The following is a 17,918-nucleotide window of genomic DNA, read 5'->3' on the forward strand; positions in this document are numbered from 1 at the left end:
ATACAGATTAAATCTTTAAACGGCACAAGTTTCAAAGAATCATCTCAAGTGCAATTTCATTACCCTGTTGTATGTCCCATAGAAATCATTTTAGGATTACGTCATACGTTATTGGCATTCCTATAGGTGATACACAAGGCTATTTAAATTGCTTTGTTATTTTTTAGTTAGTACTTGCTATTGTATTAAATATTGCTGCGATCACAACACTTTTATAGATTTAGTCGGCGATCCACAAGTTGCAGCCTTTCATCTTTTCCTTATTTTGACACCTTGATCAATACAATCACATAAACAGCTGAATAGTAACATGTCTCTTTTGACTCTGTTTTGAATGAAATGAATGCTTAAACCAAGATTAATTTGAATAGTCTTTATTTCGATTGAATGAACTCATATGATAATTATCAAGTAACCCGTGAACAGTATTATCAAAAACATGGGCAAAGTCAATTTTCACATGCATTCTAAAACTGGCTAGTGCTCAGTCGTCCATGATCGTATTTTGATAAGCACCCTATCAATAAAAGACGACATTATTAACAACGGTAACCAGGTAATATATACCAGTAATTCTGCTGTTTTTTAAGATAATGGGGCTTGAATATGATTTTTTTTTCTTCTGACTTACTCTGTCTTTGGAAATTAAAGTTTAAATTGATGAGAAAACCAAGGACCATGTCTATAAGTACAGTGTTAACCACAAAGTATTGAGAAAAGTATAATCTAGGGCTTGTTAATGATTTCGTCAGATGTGCCAAAAATATTTTCGGGATTTCTTCCTCAACTGATATTAATAAAAAATAACTATTGTTTACAAGCCTTTCGGGGCTCACTAAGCTAACAAGTTATTATGATGAAATTTTAAAACAAAATCCGTGGCGGTTACAAAAATATTTATTGTTTTCTAAACAATTGGGATGGATGTTCTGTGAGTGAAAGAAGCGATTGGGCGAATTCTTAATACTAAATTTGAATATGTATATCCACCAAGTGAACGTAAATATATATGTATGTATTATGTATATTGAGGAGGTTAAATGCAATGTAAAAACATGGTTTATAATTTGTATGAATGTAGCTTTATACGAAACGTATTGTAAAAATCGTCTGTTTTGACTAAATTTATATATTGATCTCAATTGAGATATATTTTTTTTCATTGAACCTGTTTTAGGGGGTTTTTTTCTTCAAGTATCTACATTATTTATATATATATATATACATATATATATATATATATTTAATCTTCATATTTCTCAATTTATTAGCTACAACGGTTATGTTCATTTGGTATCAATAGTAGTTTTATTCATATCACGTTAGTAATGCGTATAGATTCCCTAATTACAAAGAGTGTCTTACCTAGCAACGTTGAAAACAAAGAATCATTTCATTGAACACAGTGCCTTATTTGTAAATTTTCCTCTCTTCTCACAGAATTGTACATAGACTGTTCTAGGATGGCGAAAACAAAAATTTATCAGTTTTTATCATTACTCATAACGCTTTTTTTATTTTCAAACGTGGTATCATTTTTTCCCATTTTCTCCCATTCAATCGTTTAAATTGTAGATATTCATACAAGTGCTTGAAATTCTTGCATATTTTTAATTATCCATTCCTTTACAAACATGTGATGAGTTTATACTTCATAATTTCATGGTTTTGTTTTATTTCTGTGCATATCCGATAAGGAATGCTATACCTACATGAATATCAAAGTTGTTTACAGTGTGCAAACAGATCATCATCAATTAGTTATTTTAACAAATCATTGTATTATTTCAAACAGAATTATACACAGATTGCTGTAAATTGAGAGGGCGGGAGTGAGAGTAGTCACTCAGCATTAATGCTTTAAAGTGGTTTTAACCCGTCTCTATGTTTTCTATATCGACATTATGAAGGTATATGATTTAAACAAGTATCTTCATCTGTCTAATTATCAATCTACAGTTGGTGGGTAAATCCTGTACGTTAAGTTACCAGATTGAAATATGTGAAAATTCTCAATCAAGGGTGTCGATTTGTATCCGTGGTCGGGGGGGGGGGGATGACAGGTGCCAAAATATTTTCGGCAATGGATCAAAGCAACCAAGAGGTAGAAGTGTGTGGCAGGTTGCACCCCCTCCCCAAGCGCGTACCCAGGATTTCATTTTAGGGGGGCGGTAGTACGCGAATCACTTACAGAGCGCGCTGGGTGCAGGGAGGGGGGAGTTCCCCCCTCCCCCGCGAAACGCGGAAGCTTTGACGTTTCATTAGATTATTAAAGAAAGAAGACGATTCGATCTACCATTCTCGACTCTTAATCCTTGTTTGAATCAAGTTCCCCTTCCTCCACGCGTAGCGCGGAAGCTCTGACGTTTCATTAGATTATTACAGAAAGAAGACGATTCGATCTACCATTCTCGACTCTTAATCCTCGTCTGAATTCATTTTCGCCCATCCCGCGCGAAGCGCGGAAGCTTTCACGTTTCGTTAAATTATTAGAGAAAGAAGACGCTTCGTTGTATCGTGTCCTTGTCTGAATTCAGTTCCTCCCCTCCCGCGCGAAGCTTTGACGTTTCAATTAATTATTACCCTTAATCCTCGTCTGAATTCATTTTCGCCCATCCCGCGCGAAGCGCGGAAGCTTTCACGTTTCATTAAATTATTAGAGAAAGAAGACGATTTTTTTGTATCGTGTCCTTGTCTGAATTCAGTTTCCCCCCTCCCGCGCGAAGCGCGGAAGCTTTGACGTTTCATTTAATTATTACTCTTAATCCACGTCTGAAATCATTTTCGCCCATCCCGCGCGTAGCGCGGAAGTTTTCACGTTTCCTTAAACTATTAAAAAAAGAAAACTATTCGTTGTATGGTGTACTTTGACGTTTCAATTAATTATAACTCTTAATCCTAGTCTGAATTCAGTTGCCTCCCTCCCGCGCAAAGCGCGGAAGCTTTACCGTTTCACTAAATTATTAGAGAAAGAAGACGATTCGTTGTATCGTGTCCTTGTCTGAATTCAGTTTCCCCCCTCCCGCACGAAGCGCGGAAGCTTTGACGTTTCATTTAAATATTACTCTTAATCCACGTCTGAATTCAGTTTCCCCACATGATGTACGTATGGAACGTTCGTTCGCAAATCTTTGCATGTACAGCCCGAGTGGTGGATATCATGTTATCTCCTGGCAGTGCTTGTCGCAATAGCTTCTGGAAAGGAATTGTATACTACTGTTAGAGTTATCGGCCACTAATTAGGCCCATTAGTGACTATACAAAATATATGTTCCTGGCTATTCCTGGCTATTTGGGAATGTGTCAGTTTGCAACAGAAATGGAAAAACGCGAATTATGTTGAAAATCATGTGATAATACGAACATTTATAAATCACTTGTATGAAATTTAAAATAAGTCATGGCTGGATTTTATTGGGGGGGGGGCAAGCGCAAGCCCCCCCCCCCCCCCACCAGTACGCCAGTGATATAGGCCTACATCAGCTTTTCAATAAAACAAAAATAAGATGTGAAATAATCTTTCTCCAAAATGAAAAATGTTTTATGAAATATCAGGAAATAAAATGAGTGAAAAAATAAAAATAAAGATACAATGACGTGAATTTTAAAAAGGGTGAACGGAAACAACATAGCAACTAGTGAACTATCTTATAAGTCATACTGATGTCCGAAAATCTTTCTCTTTGTCTCCGATCTCATCACGAATTCGTCACAGAGTTTATGTGACTGTCCAGGATTGTTTGATGTGCATTGCAGATTGCTACTATTGCGCTTCGCGCTTAACATTTAGCTCGTTGCTTTTTAACGCTGCGGCTTTGCATTTGGCGCACTGCATTTCTATGATGCTGTTGATTGAACAAATTGAATAAATTCATCAATTCCTGATGAAGCCGTATGAGCGAGAATTCAATTTATTCTTGTCTCATATACGGTTGTCTCATTTACTTCGTATATATATATATATATATATATGTATTATGAAAATGAGATAGCAAAATGTGTATATTGATGGTCATCTTGCGAGTAATAACCATTAACTACTCTCATCGGGCTCTAATCATTAATTTTTCTGTTCATTTTTATTTTATTTTTTATGGTAATTTATTGGGGGGGGGGGGGTGATTGTACAGGCCACCCCCCCCCCCCCCCACCTGAAATATTGGGGGGATATATCCCCCCCCCCCCCCATCCCCCCCGGGATCGACACCCATGTTCTCAATTGATTTCAAGATGTTTGAAATCAGGTATAAAATATACATTATGTTTCGATGAAATGTTTCATTTCATGTACTATAGTTGTTATTGTACATTAAATAAATTCCTGTGATTCCTAATAACATTTATCCCGGACACAATTTGTATTTTTCTTTGTTTTTTCACGAAAATAGGTAATATTGAAGAAGAAAAATGCATCGAAGATATTATATTTCAATTTTCCAGTTTGGTTATTTACTTGTAACATCCATTCATACATCCTTAAATCAAGTTTTCAAATGTGGTGGACTCAGGATGATCTGGCAGTGGGGGCACAAGTCTGCAAATTCTCTTACAAGCAAGAAAAAATTGAATGGGGGGGGGAGGGTCATTATCTTTAAGTTATGCTCATTATTTTCTATTTTTCTGCCTTTTGTCGGGGAAAGGGAGTGTCTAGGAGCACATGCCCATACCCCCCCCCCCCCAACCGGCCCCTGGATCTGCCACTGACGTCTATCTAGTGATCATGCATGACGATATGTAGCGATTTATTTATCTTTACCTGCTTTAAACCTGTTCCCTTAAGCTATCCTGGGTCAAAGTCCAGAGTACAAGCCAGACAAGTGGAATTACATTTATTTCATTTCATTTGTTTTCTTTTCTTCAATAGCGAGTCTGGAATGCTAACATAGGTAATATTTATGGAGTGTTCCAACGTTTAGACACTTTACAAAGAACCAAGTTTGATCTCACGATGAGAGTCACAAGATTTATCTTTTTCATTTCAAAATGATATTTTTGTCGTCATTAAACGAATTGTAAACGCAAGAGGGCCTTATTTATTGATTTTTTTTTCTTAAATGAAAAATAAAATCTCCAAAACAAAAAAACTCCAAGAGAAAGCAGTAGTAAATGATGTAATGTATTGCAAAGTCATTAATCTGGCATGACCTGTGCCTTTTCTCCACTGTATTGTTTTTTGTATTCTTTGTTGCTTATAACTATTAAAGTGATATAGAAAAGAGCAGGGTTTACCTCAATCTATAAATATTAATTATTACAACTCTGAGAAGTAAAACAGATTTCCCAGGATACATCTGAAACACTTAATATGCTGAGAGCCAGAAGGGCATTCATTTTGTGTAAAATAAAAATGAGACGACGCCCCCTGGCTCCAGGCAATAATTATACAAACAGGACACTTCAGTATACATGTATAAAATAGAAAACAAACAATAGAACAAACAAAACAAAAAAAGGCAAATTATATTTTAAAAACATTTGTACAAGCAGAATGTATTTATTGTTTGATTTTTTTCCTCACATTATTGACATGGTCACCAAGAGCAATATTGTAAAAACAATTCCTCATTTTGATTAATCCAAGAAAATGACATTTATAAATAATCTAATTTAAAGACACCTTCCATGCCCCCCTCTCTGACCCTTTGTCATACTTTACCATGACACTGTGATAACGTAGTACATTTCTAATTAAACATTCATTTGGTCTTTCTTCAGCAAACACTACTCACGCCACATTACCAAAGGTTCTTGCAATTTAAAAAAGCCTTGGTCAGACATGACAAAGCAAACCACCTCCCCCCAAAAAATAGAAAAGATATCTTAAAAAACGATTGAAAACAGTGACAATATAACATTATAAAAGCATAGTACACATCAAATGTCTGTCTGTAAAGAATGAGTGCTACGCTTTTAAAACACCAGACTTTAATACGCATTCAAGAAAAGGATTCAGATTCCTGTAAGTTTCATGCTGTGATCATATAATGGAATCACAACTGACACAAAAATAAGTCTTTTCAATTCTTTCTTGCATGCCATAAAAATTGATGTTCTGAACAATTCAAGACATTCATGTCCCTCAAGTTTTCAGTTATACAGTATTTCTTGGTTTTGTTTGTTTAATCATTTACATTTCCAGAAAATTTATTTCTCTTTTAAATACTTTCCAGGTAAATGTTTTTGAAAAAAAATTCTTCAGATTAAATGATTATCTGCCCCATTCAGACACGACATGGTGGAGTGCCTCAAAATAATGCAGCTACAAAGTAAAAATTTAAAAATGGGAGAGAAATTATCATGGAGGAAACACTTGGTCTGTAGTCTTTATTTTTAAATAATCTATCATAATAAAAAGTACAAAAGAACAACAAAAACACTTAGAATTGTCTCAAACATTCATAAATAGCAATATACCCATCCTCTTTCTACAGCCTGATCCACATTTCATACATAACAGTAACTGTAACTATATTCAGGATTAAAAGCCCTACTATTTTTTTTTGAGGGCGGGGGTAATTGTGAAAGTTCTCTTTTCACCCAACCAAAGGCCACCTCTCCAATATCTTGCCAGTATTTTCTTCTGAAGTAGATTAATACACAATTATGCAACATTTCATGAAGAAAAAGAAAACAAATAGTAGGGCTTCTAGTTATAGCTGTAGTTATTTTAAATATGGGGCTTCCATGTGGTGTGAGAATCAGTAACCTATATTTCAAGAATAGAACACAAATGAAGATGGGACGTAGATTGGCATTCATGTTTCCAAACTCCTATAAAGATCAGTCGTTAGTGCTTTGCAAGAAATGTTTAACACATGGACGACATTTCCAACCATCAGAGGAGACACTGATAAAAACTTTAACAAGATTTGATATTCCTACAAAAGTGCTGATAACGAATTACAGTGTAGTTTAACATTCTATCATTTAAATAACAAAATAACAAAATACTTCCCTCTTTGTCATTTTTTGCATTTTACATAGTAAACATTGCAAGATTATTTCATTTAAAACTTCACCATTCTGTTTGTCTGGTTCTTCTATAGTAGTTTGTTATCAAAGTTGGGTTCCCCTATGAAGTTGTGGAGAAATACAAAGAGGATCAGAAGATTTTCAATTGGATCAAAGCTACAAGACTACAATAATGGCACACCAAGTTGAAAGAGGGATGTAAGAGAGAGAGAGAGAGAGAGAGGGGAGAGAGAGAGAGAGAGTGCCAGGAGTGTTTTAGAATACTTGTACCTCAAGCATGTGTGTGCTTATACACAGCCACTCTGTCTAAACATTAATGATTCTAATAACATTGAAAAATCATCCCATTTCTATACTCTTGAACACATATGAAGATGGGAAGTAGATTGGCATTCGTGTGCTTCCAAACTCCTATAAAGATCAGTCTTTAGTGCTTGGCGAGAAATGTTGAACACATGGATGACATTTTCAACCGTCAAGGCTGACATCCTTGCAGGAGTGACCAATTCATACTTAGAGCATGACTAGTGAATTGCAGTAGATGTGACGATTGTAAAACCACAGATGTGATACATGCATGCATCACTGGCACATCTCTGATTAATAACATAAGATGAAGACTGCAAATGAAGTCATACCATCACGAGAACTGGGGTATTCCCCTGGCTTTAAGAATAGACCTATAGCAGGGCCCGATATCAACCAGGCTGTGGTAAACTAGATGGATCCCATACTCTCTTCAGTCACATGTCACTAAATGAAGAAGGGTGCATGCACTCGTAGTAGGGACTTTTAGATTTGCACGACGGAGAACGTCACATTGCCTTAAAAGGGCAGTCCACGTAGTTTGCTGTGGATGACCCTCAGGACAGAGACCTCAGTGTTGAGCCCAGCCAATCAGCATACATGAGTAGCTTTAAAATACAGAAGAGATTCATCTGAATGGTGATCTAACTACAATCAAACCCGTCTATAGCGACCACCCGAGGGAAACACAAACAGTGGTCTTAGTAGACAGGTTCCTTTAGTACATGTTTCAGTGAGAAACCATTTTCAAGGGTAGCAAAAAATGTGGTCCTTGTAGACAGGTGGTCTTTGTAGACAGGTGGTCACTAAAGCAGGTTTGATTGTACATACTAGAGTTCAGTGTATATACATCCTATGTAGCATCCTATGAGGTTATTCTCCTAGTAGTATCGGCCCCTCCCTCGTCCTCTGGTGCGCCCGTAGCCTCCACGCCCCTGCTGGTTCTGGTAGCCCTGCATGCCTCCTAGTTAACAAAAGAAAAACAAGAGACAAAATCTTAATCACAATGTTCCACTTTCCTTACTTGGATATCGCACTTCCTACATGAGACGGGTTTATAATGACAGTTGAAATTAAAATAAATTAATCGAGGACAGAAGCGTTTGTGCGCACCATAGCTCTTCAGGACTAGCTTATCATGCATTTACTGCACATAATACCAGGAACTCAAGGTTAAGACCGGTAGTGGTAAAATTGCGGTTCAAGGGTTTTGGGTGCAAAATATTCATTCAATAGTGTTTAAGTGTTGCCTTCAGAGGTTTAGATAGCAATACGTCAACCTAAATATACCTTTTATATGATTGTATGTTTGATGTAAACTTGCATTTTTATTCTTTGGACTTTTTGATAAGTCGTGGAAATAAAACCTCATTTGAATCTTGAATCTAAATTAATATAGATGAGACAAGTTCATAATGACAGTTGAAATTAAAATAAATTAATCGAGGACAGTAGCCTTTGTGCGCACCATAGCTCTTCAGGAGTAGCTGATCATGTATTTACTGTACATGCAAGGAACTCTAGGTATTGTGCATTGTGAATACATAACCAGCTGGCCCTGCGCAGCTAAGGTACGCTTGAACATTACTGCGGAACATTCTTTAAAAGAGACATAAGCTGGTATAATTAGGTTTTAAATCGAAGTAGGAGATGGAGGGGAAAGGGATTATTCAGGAATATTGTGAGGAAGGATAAGAAAGGAAATTAATATTTTTGAGTTGTGATCAACCAAACTGAAACTGGCACATCTATGATTATTAAGATCTTTAATAGTATGTTAAAAGTAGTAGAGTGGATGATTACAACTTTCTAACCTTAAAAATCATGAAAATGTAGGGGCACATAAAAAGAGGAACCAAATATTCATCCATTTGACAAAGGTTTTCATTCTCACTTTGTCTTCCCTTGCCCCCTACCAATCCCTCACCCTCATGGATACATTCACATCACTTTATTTTAATTTGACTATTTCTTTTTCATCAACTTTCTTTCGTATTTTCAACCCAGTCAAAAATATTTCTCCACAGTCCCACATACTTGATATGCTGTTGGTACCAAATTTACTACGGTTCCACATATATGCTATTTTGTTGTGCATCAAAGTACACCCCACTCACCGTAGTTATCTCCATAGTTAGCATCACCGCCTCCAGGAGCTGAGCCTGCCTTCTGACTGTACTTTCCACCAGGGGGTGCATACATACCCCTGTTACTCCTCTTCTGCCCCCCTCCACCACCCCTATTCTGGCTCTTCTTCTTGGCTGGGGCAACTCCCTCGGGGAACGAGATGGGGGTGATGTTGCTCCTCTTTTGTCTGATGTAAAAGGAAGGAGGAACGCAAAGAGCACATTACAAATCACATCATACATATCGTCGGCCGGGTGGCCGAAGGTCGTTAGTGCGCGAGCGACTCAAAAAACTACTTTTCAAAATATTCGCATTTAAAGATTTGTTTTATATTTGAACTGCTTTCCGTCTCGAAAATTGGTTTAAAACATAAAAGACTAATAGAAATGTTGTAGTGGAACACGGCCACAAATTTTTTCTCTCCAAAATAAATCAGCTTTATAAAAGTTAGAGGCGATTCAGTGCTAACGCCCTTCTGCCAGCCAGGCGACGATGTAATTAGGGTGTATTTGTTCTTATGGATGATAAGAGGGGATTCAGAGCAAGGAAAATGAGACAATCAAGAAATGCGATGGGTGTGACATTGCTCCTCTGTGTCCGATGCAAATTGAAGATAGAAACCAACAAAACCCTTCCAGAAACTGTGGAACATTTTCTTACGAAATAAATCAATTGCCGTTTACATATTGCTTACTTTCCAATACTACCTAAACTCGTTGTGAAGATGCTGTTTACCTACAGTCAACAACTAAATTATTTATACTCTTACCAAGTTTTGTAATTTTTTAGGTACGTGAGCATTTGATGTGTCTCGATTCATGTTTCTTGAGAATGTGACATATTAAAGCTTTTATTTAAACATATTTGTGGCTTACACCCAGTAAATAAGATCGATTGATCGATCTGTATTGAAAAACAAGTCAGAAAAAATCTTGGAACCAGCGGGACTTGAACCTGCATCTACTGCTTGCCGGGCAGCGACTCTACCACCAGGCCATCACTGGTCCATGGCACAGTCAGGATGAACTAGAACAAATACCTAAGCTCTCCTGAATTATTCTGACTCAAAAATTAAAGCTTTTATCTAAAAGTATTAAACAAAGGCCCAAATTCAACCAATGCACCTATCATTCTGGAGTAACAAAAAACACAAAAACATCAAATTTAGATAGGTATGAATAATTAAGTCTTTAACTGTATGAAAAATAAAAATTATAATGATATAAGAACAGCACTGATATTTAATGAGCTGTTTACCTATGTTCTCATTTTATCCATGATACCTACCCTGGTTGTTCTTTAGGTGAAGATGGTTGCTTGGTAACAGGTCTCCATGACAGTATGACTGTACTCTTATACGAGGGAGGGTTGTGGAACAGATCCTGAGTCAAAGAACACAAAAAACACAGAGAATAAAGAAATACTGGTTTAAATTACCAACAATTGTGTGTACTTGCATCATAAACCAGTTCTTGCAATTCACAGCTATAAATAATTTTTAGCCGAATTTACCAAAGAGCACTCTTTTTCTATGGTAGATCTACTGTACATGTATGGATATGTAATTGCAGAGGTAGAGTCTGCTTTCCAACTTCATTTTTCTTCAGAACTGCTTTGGATGATTTTTCTTAAAGTCCAAAAGTTATAATTTCTCATTTCTCTGCTTCAATCTACATGTAAGTCATCTTTCTATGATAGGTTGATATCCCTTATATGAGATCATCGTCATGACCTACACACAAAATGCAAAACAATTTGGATAACATAAAGGTATGATCACGTTGCTTGCTTGCTTTGAAGCGATATTGAACTGATGAACTTCCTGCTCTAGCGTACTGTTCATTGCACAGCACCATCTCGTGGTCAACTTGCCCTCAGTGCGTAACCCAATACCTAATTTCCACTTCGCAGACAGAGGAGTTGATATGAAAACCCACAGTGTACCTAGGGAAGCAGCGAATTACGGAACCATACTGCTACAGCTGACCCGAGATGCTGCTAGAGGAGATTTTGCGATAGTGCCTCTAGTACTGTATTTCTTTAATGTCCCATATTGCTTTAATGATAAAATCTGATTGATATCAAATCAATGGGGAAGTGACAGAACGGAGGAACCGTTAACCTTCTATTTTAATTTTAAATATGATACCTTGATTCGTTCTTAGATTATCGCGTTCACAAGAATAAATACGGACGGACGGACAACCTGAAGCCATAATTCCTCCAGTATCCACTACGTATGGCTGAGGCATAATGACTGTAGTAATGATTGAATTCCAAGCTTTTGGTCCTACCTTTGTGAGTAAGTCAATGTTTGATGTGATCCTGAGGGCGACAACCTTGAGCTTGTTTTCATCTGTCTTCAGCTGATCTCCAACCTTGCCCTCGAGCGCTAGACGAAGCTGCCTCTTATAAAGCTGTACACCCCTAGCAAAGTACTGCAACCTAGAGAAATAACATCATCAAATAGAAGAATTAATTAATTTTTCATTTTATTTTTACTTCAAGGTGAATACATATAGCAAATGTCAATGTTAGAGACAGATAGAAGTGGGCTCTTTTGACAATGTTTTGGTAACAGGTGTTGTGTAACACCAGGATTAACTTCAGTGTTATGAACAACAGGCTTTTATGTAATGCTCTGTCTTTTCCACCGAACCCCCCATATGGTAAAGTCATTATCTGACATTTTCATCACCTGATGACTGGCCTACAGGTTTGCTGTGTGAAGACATGTACACCTATTACTGGTATTTTCACCAAGTCTGGTGTCACCAAATTATGACCTTCTGCAAATGGAAACTGACGACCCATTGGCTTTAAATGGAGCCCCTTGTGTAGGAGAGTCAACACCTTTGCACATTAAGAACTTACTGTATTATCGGTATAAAAGCAGGAGGAAACCCTGGTGATGTATTACACCAGAGATTTGAAGGCCCAGGTGAAGTCAAATACATAATACTATTAAGAGCATCACCGGCTGCTCGTAAGAAGGCTCCTATTGCTGTTGAGGGTACAATCAAGCCTGTCTATAGCGACCTCTCAAGGAAAAGCACAAAAAGTGGTCTTTGTAGACAGGTGGTCTGTGTAGACAGGTTCATTTAGTACATGTTTGAATGAGAAACCATTTCCAAGGGGGGAGGGGATGTGCTTGTTGTAGACAGGTGGTCACTAAAGCAGGTTTGACTGTATGTTCTTGAGGCTTTCATGCAGGCAGACGATGAGAAGACAGAAAGAAAGAGATTGACAGCGTGTCCACACACAAAACAATTTATCCCGAAACTCTATAACGATACGTCGTATAAAGAATCATCGTATAAATTCCAGGATGTCCACACACAAGAAACGTCGTCACTAAAGAATCATCGTATAAAATGCCCCCTGTCCACACACAACATTTTCCGTGATTCTTTATAGAGTTTTGCGATAGTGATAAGAGGTCTGGTCTCATTTCGCTCGAGGTCACGTTAAGCCCCGCCCAGTTAGTTACACTAGTTACACTCCCCCTGTCCACACACAAAATTTACGTGATTAGGCGTGATTCTTTATCGAGTTTCAGTTCGAAACGATGCCCAAACCTGCGTTTCGTTAGACTAGTTTCGTTATACGACGTATCGTTAGTGAGCGTCCACACCTACAATTTTGGTCGTAAAACTATCGCGAAACGGTATCACTATCGCGAAACGGAATAGCTAATCATGATTAGTCACGGAAAATGTTGTGTGTGGACAGGGGGTGAGAGACTTACCTGAGCCTGAAGTCCTTGAGCCTCTCAGGGACAGTATCCTCCTCACTTGTTAAGTATTCAGGATGCTTCCTGGCCAGCTGATGGAATGTATACATCAAACATTCTACATATGAGAACTGGAGCTGAGGACCTTCACTGGCCGGTGTGTTCTCACTGTCCTCACTTTCAGCTGCGGGAGGCAGAGGCATGTACTCCTGTGAAAGGAAATAGAAAGAGAATCAGCAAAGATGTGCTAGTGGGAAGGCCCCATCATACATCCTGCATAAGAGAATAAGGGCCTTCACCACTGGTGTGTTTACACACTGTCATTAGTTTCAGCTGATAGATGTAACAGTGGCAAGGGAATGCACCTCGTTTCCTCAAGAAACTAGAAATATCGCAATCTGTATTGCCGCGCAATGCGAATGCGGCAGTGGCAGTGATTTTGTGTCATCCTTATGTTTGAAGGAGGGACAAAGATCCCCTCTCCCCTCCTTGAAACAAAAAGGATGACGTAGAGAGGTCGCCACTAGTGGCTCAGGCTATTGCCATGACTAGGAGCAGCATTACCAAAACAATAATTTGTTACGGACGCAAGGCAGCATTTCTATAACCCCTCCAAGGGGACAATAGGTGTGAAGATTATAGTATAATGCATCTCTGTAGAAAATTTGTCAAGAAATGTGCCAGTTAGAGCGCACAAAAGGACAGCCACAAAAATATGGCCTTTTACCCTATAGAAGACAGAATACTAGGGGCAGCATCAGCAAAAGATATGGGTGTGTAGAGTTATATACCAAGATGCACCTCCATACAAAATTTGAAAGAAATCTGTCAAGGAATGTGGCAGTTACAACGCACAAAAGAATATGACGCGGCGGCATAACGCATACTGCCTGAGGATACAATTATATATCAGCTGGTCGTAAAAAGGTGGACGTGCACCCACATCACACAGCTCTCTGCACTCTTCTCAAACATGACAACACCCCCCCCCCCCCCACCCCCTACACATAAGTGTAATCTTATATCAGCTGGTGATAAAAGGTTTTTAAGTGCACCCACAAAACACAGCTCTCTGCACTCTTCTCAAACATGACAACCCCCCCCCCTTCCTAATGACTATTTACTTGAATACCTATTAATTAGCATATGAACAAAATTAGACCATGGGCCGAGTAGTGGATATCTCCCTATTTCTTTGTTTTCGTGACCCACCTCGGGTAACTACCCAAGAGGAGATAAAAGCTCATAGAATAAGAATTCATAGCTCGGAAAAGCCGAAAGTTGCACACTAATAAACAGAAATTAAGGATATCAAAAGCATCCTCTACGTCAATAAAATGAAAGATATGTAGAAACATATAGGAAAAGGTAAATGACAACTGCAAATTTGTGATAAATATATGTTTGGTGAAAAAAGGGAATAATATTAATGATAATAAACAACATCAATATCAATATCAATAATAATAATGATAACAAATAATAATATTGATAATAATAATCATCATTATCGTCATCATTATCATCATCATTATCATCGTGATCCCAACATTATCATCATTATCATCGTCATTATCATCATTATTATCAACATCATTATCATCATCATTATCATTATCATCATTATCATCGTGATCACATTTTATCATCAACATTATCATCATCATTATCATCATTATCATCGTGATCACATCATTATCATCAACATTATCATCATCATTATCATCATCATTATCATCATCATTATCATCGTCATTATCATCGTCATTATCATCATCATTATCATCATCATTATCATCATCATTATCATCGTGATCACATCATTATCATCAACATTATCATCATCATTATCATCATCATTATCATCATTATCATCGTGATCACATCATTATCATCATCATTATCATCGTCATTATCATCGTGATCACATCATTATCATCAACATTATCATCATCATTATCATCATCATTATCATCACCGTGATCACATCATTATCATCAACATTATCATCATCATTATGATCATCATTATCATCATTATCATCGTGATCACATCATTATCATCATCATTATCATCGTCATTATCATCGTGATCACATCATTATCATCAACATTATCATCATCATTATCATCATCATTATCATCGTCATTATCATCATCATTATCATCGTCATTATCATCATCATTATCATCATCATTATTATCATCATTATCATCGTGATCACATCATTATCATCAACATTATCATCATCATTATCATCATCATTATCATCATTATCATCGTGATCACATCATTATCATCATCATTATCATCGTCATTATCATCATCATTATCGTCATTATCATCGTGATCACATCATTATCATCAACATTATCATCATCATTATCATCATCATTATCATCATCATTATCATCGTGATCACATCATTATCATCAACATTATCATCGTCATTATCATTATCATTATCATCATTATCATCATCATTATCGTCATTATCATCGTGATCACATCATTATCATCAACATTATCATCATCATTATCATTATCATTATCATCATCATTATCATCGTCATTATCATCATCATTATCATCTTCATTATCACCACATTATCATCATTTTTATTATCATCATTATCATCGTGATCACATCATTATCATTAACATTATCATCATCATTATCATCATCATTATCATCATCATTATCATCGTGATCACATCATTATCATCATCATTATCATCGTCATTATCATCATCATTATCGTGATCACATCATTATCATCAACATTATCATCATCATTATCATGATCATTATCATCGTGATCACATCATTATCATCATCATTATGGTGATCACATTATCATCGTGATCACATCATTATCATCATCATTATCAATGTCATTATCATCATTATCATCATCATTATCATCATCATCATTATCATCATCATCATCATTATCATCATTTTCATCGTCATTATCATCATCATTATCATCTTCATTATCATCATCATTAACATCATCATTATTATCATCATCATCATTATCATCGTGATCACATCATTATCATCATCATTATCATCATCATCATTATCATTATCATTATCATTATCATCGTGATCACATCATTATCATCATCATCATCATCATTATCATTATCATCATCATTATCATCATCATCATTATCATCATCCTCATTATCATTATTATCGTCATCATTATCATCATTATTATCATCATAATTATCTTAAATCAACTGGTGGTAAAAGGATGTACATGCACCCACATCACACAGCTCTCTGCACTCTTTTAAAACATAACCACCCCCCTCCCCTACAAACAGGAGTAATCTAATATCAGCTGGAGGTAAAAGGATGTACTTGCACCCACATCACACAACTCTCTGCACTCTTCCCAAACATGACAACCCCCCCCCCCCCTCCCATCAGGTGTTATCTAATATCAGCTGGTGGTAAAAGGATGTACGTCCACCCACATCACACAGCTCTCTGCATTCTTCTCAAACATGAGAACCTCCCCCTGCCTCCCCCCTGCCCCCCCCCCCCTACACACAGGTGTAATCATATATCAGCTGGTGGTAAAAGGATGTACTTGCACCCACATCATACAACTCTCTGCACTCTTCCCAAACATGACAACCCCCCCCCCCTCCCATCAGGTGTTATCTAATATCAGCTGGTGGTAAAAGGATGTACGTCCACCCACATCACACAGCTCTCTGCATTCTTCTCAAACATGAGAACCTCCCCCTGCCTCCCCCCACCCCTCCCCCTACACACAGGTGTAATCATATATCAGCTGGTGGTAAAAGGGTGTTGTGCACCCACATCACACAGCTCTCTGCACCCTTCTCTCAAACATGACGACCATCACCCCCCCCCCCCCTACACACAGGGTAATCATATATCAGCTGGTGGTAAAAGGGTGTTGTGCACCCACATCACACAACTCTCTGCACTCTTCTCAACATGACAACCCCCCCCCCCCTACAATCAGGTGTAATTATCTATCAGCTGGTGGTAAAAGGGTGTTGTGAACCCACATCACACAGCTCTCTCTGCACTCTTCTCAAACATGACAACCCCCCCCCCCCCCCCCCTCCCCTCAGGTGTTATCTAATATCAGCTGGTGGTAAAAGGATGTAAGTCCACCCACATCACACAGCACTCGGCACATTTCTGAAACATGACAACCCCCCCCCCCCCCTAAACACAGGTGTAATCTGATATCAGCTGGTGGTAAAAGGATGTACGTCCACCCACATCACACAGCTCTCTGCAACCTCCTCAAACATGACAACCTCCCCCTTTCCCTACACACAGGTGTAATCATATTTTAGCTGGTGTTAAAAGGGTGTTGTGAACCCACATCACTCAGCTCTCTGCACTCTTCTCAAACATGACAAACTCCCCCTGCCTCCCCCCCCCCCCCTCCCCTACACACAGGTGTAATGATATATCAGCTGGTGGTAAAAGGGTGTTGTGAAACGACACATCACACAGCTCTCTGCACTCTTCTCAAACATGACAACCTCCCCCCTAACTCCCCACCCCCCCCCCCCCCCCCCCTACACACAGGTGAAATGATATATCAGCTGGTGGTAAAAGGGTGTTGTGAAACCACATCACACAGCTCTCTGCACTCTTCTCAAACATGACAACCTCCCCCTGCCTCCCCCCCCCCCCCCTCCCCTCAGGTGTTATCTAATATCAGCTGGTGGTAAAGGATGTAAGTCCACCCACATCACACAGCACTCTGCACTT

General features: G+C 38.0%; 1 protein-coding gene across 1 annotated transcript in view; it reads right to left on the reverse strand.

The window, feature by feature from the left end:
- Positions 1–8,055: 8,055 nt before the first annotated feature.
- The window catches only part of LOC591221 (apoptosis inhibitor 5), a 31,037-nt gene continuing 21,174 nt past the window's right edge, over positions 8,056–17,918 (reverse strand). Inside the window, exons 8-12 of the mRNA XM_030989723.1 lie at positions 13,154–13,347; positions 11,700–11,850; positions 10,693–10,787; positions 9,396–9,592; positions 8,056–8,242 (exon numbers count right to left, since the gene is read on the reverse strand). Coding sequence (XP_030845583.1) covers positions 8,160–8,242; positions 9,396–9,592; positions 10,693–10,787; positions 11,700–11,850; positions 13,154–13,347 — 720 coding nt within the window. The 3' untranslated portion in view covers positions 8,056–8,159. The remainder of the gene's footprint in view (positions 8,243–9,395; positions 9,593–10,692; positions 10,788–11,699; positions 11,851–13,153; positions 13,348–17,918) is intronic.

Source organism: Strongylocentrotus purpuratus, unplaced genomic scaffold, assembly GCF_000002235.5.
Source record: "Strongylocentrotus purpuratus isolate Spur 01 unplaced genomic scaffold, Spur_5.0 spur5_scaffold_18, whole genome shotgun sequence".
Lineage (NCBI taxonomy): Eukaryota > Metazoa > Echinodermata > Echinoidea > Camarodonta > Strongylocentrotidae > Strongylocentrotus > Strongylocentrotus purpuratus.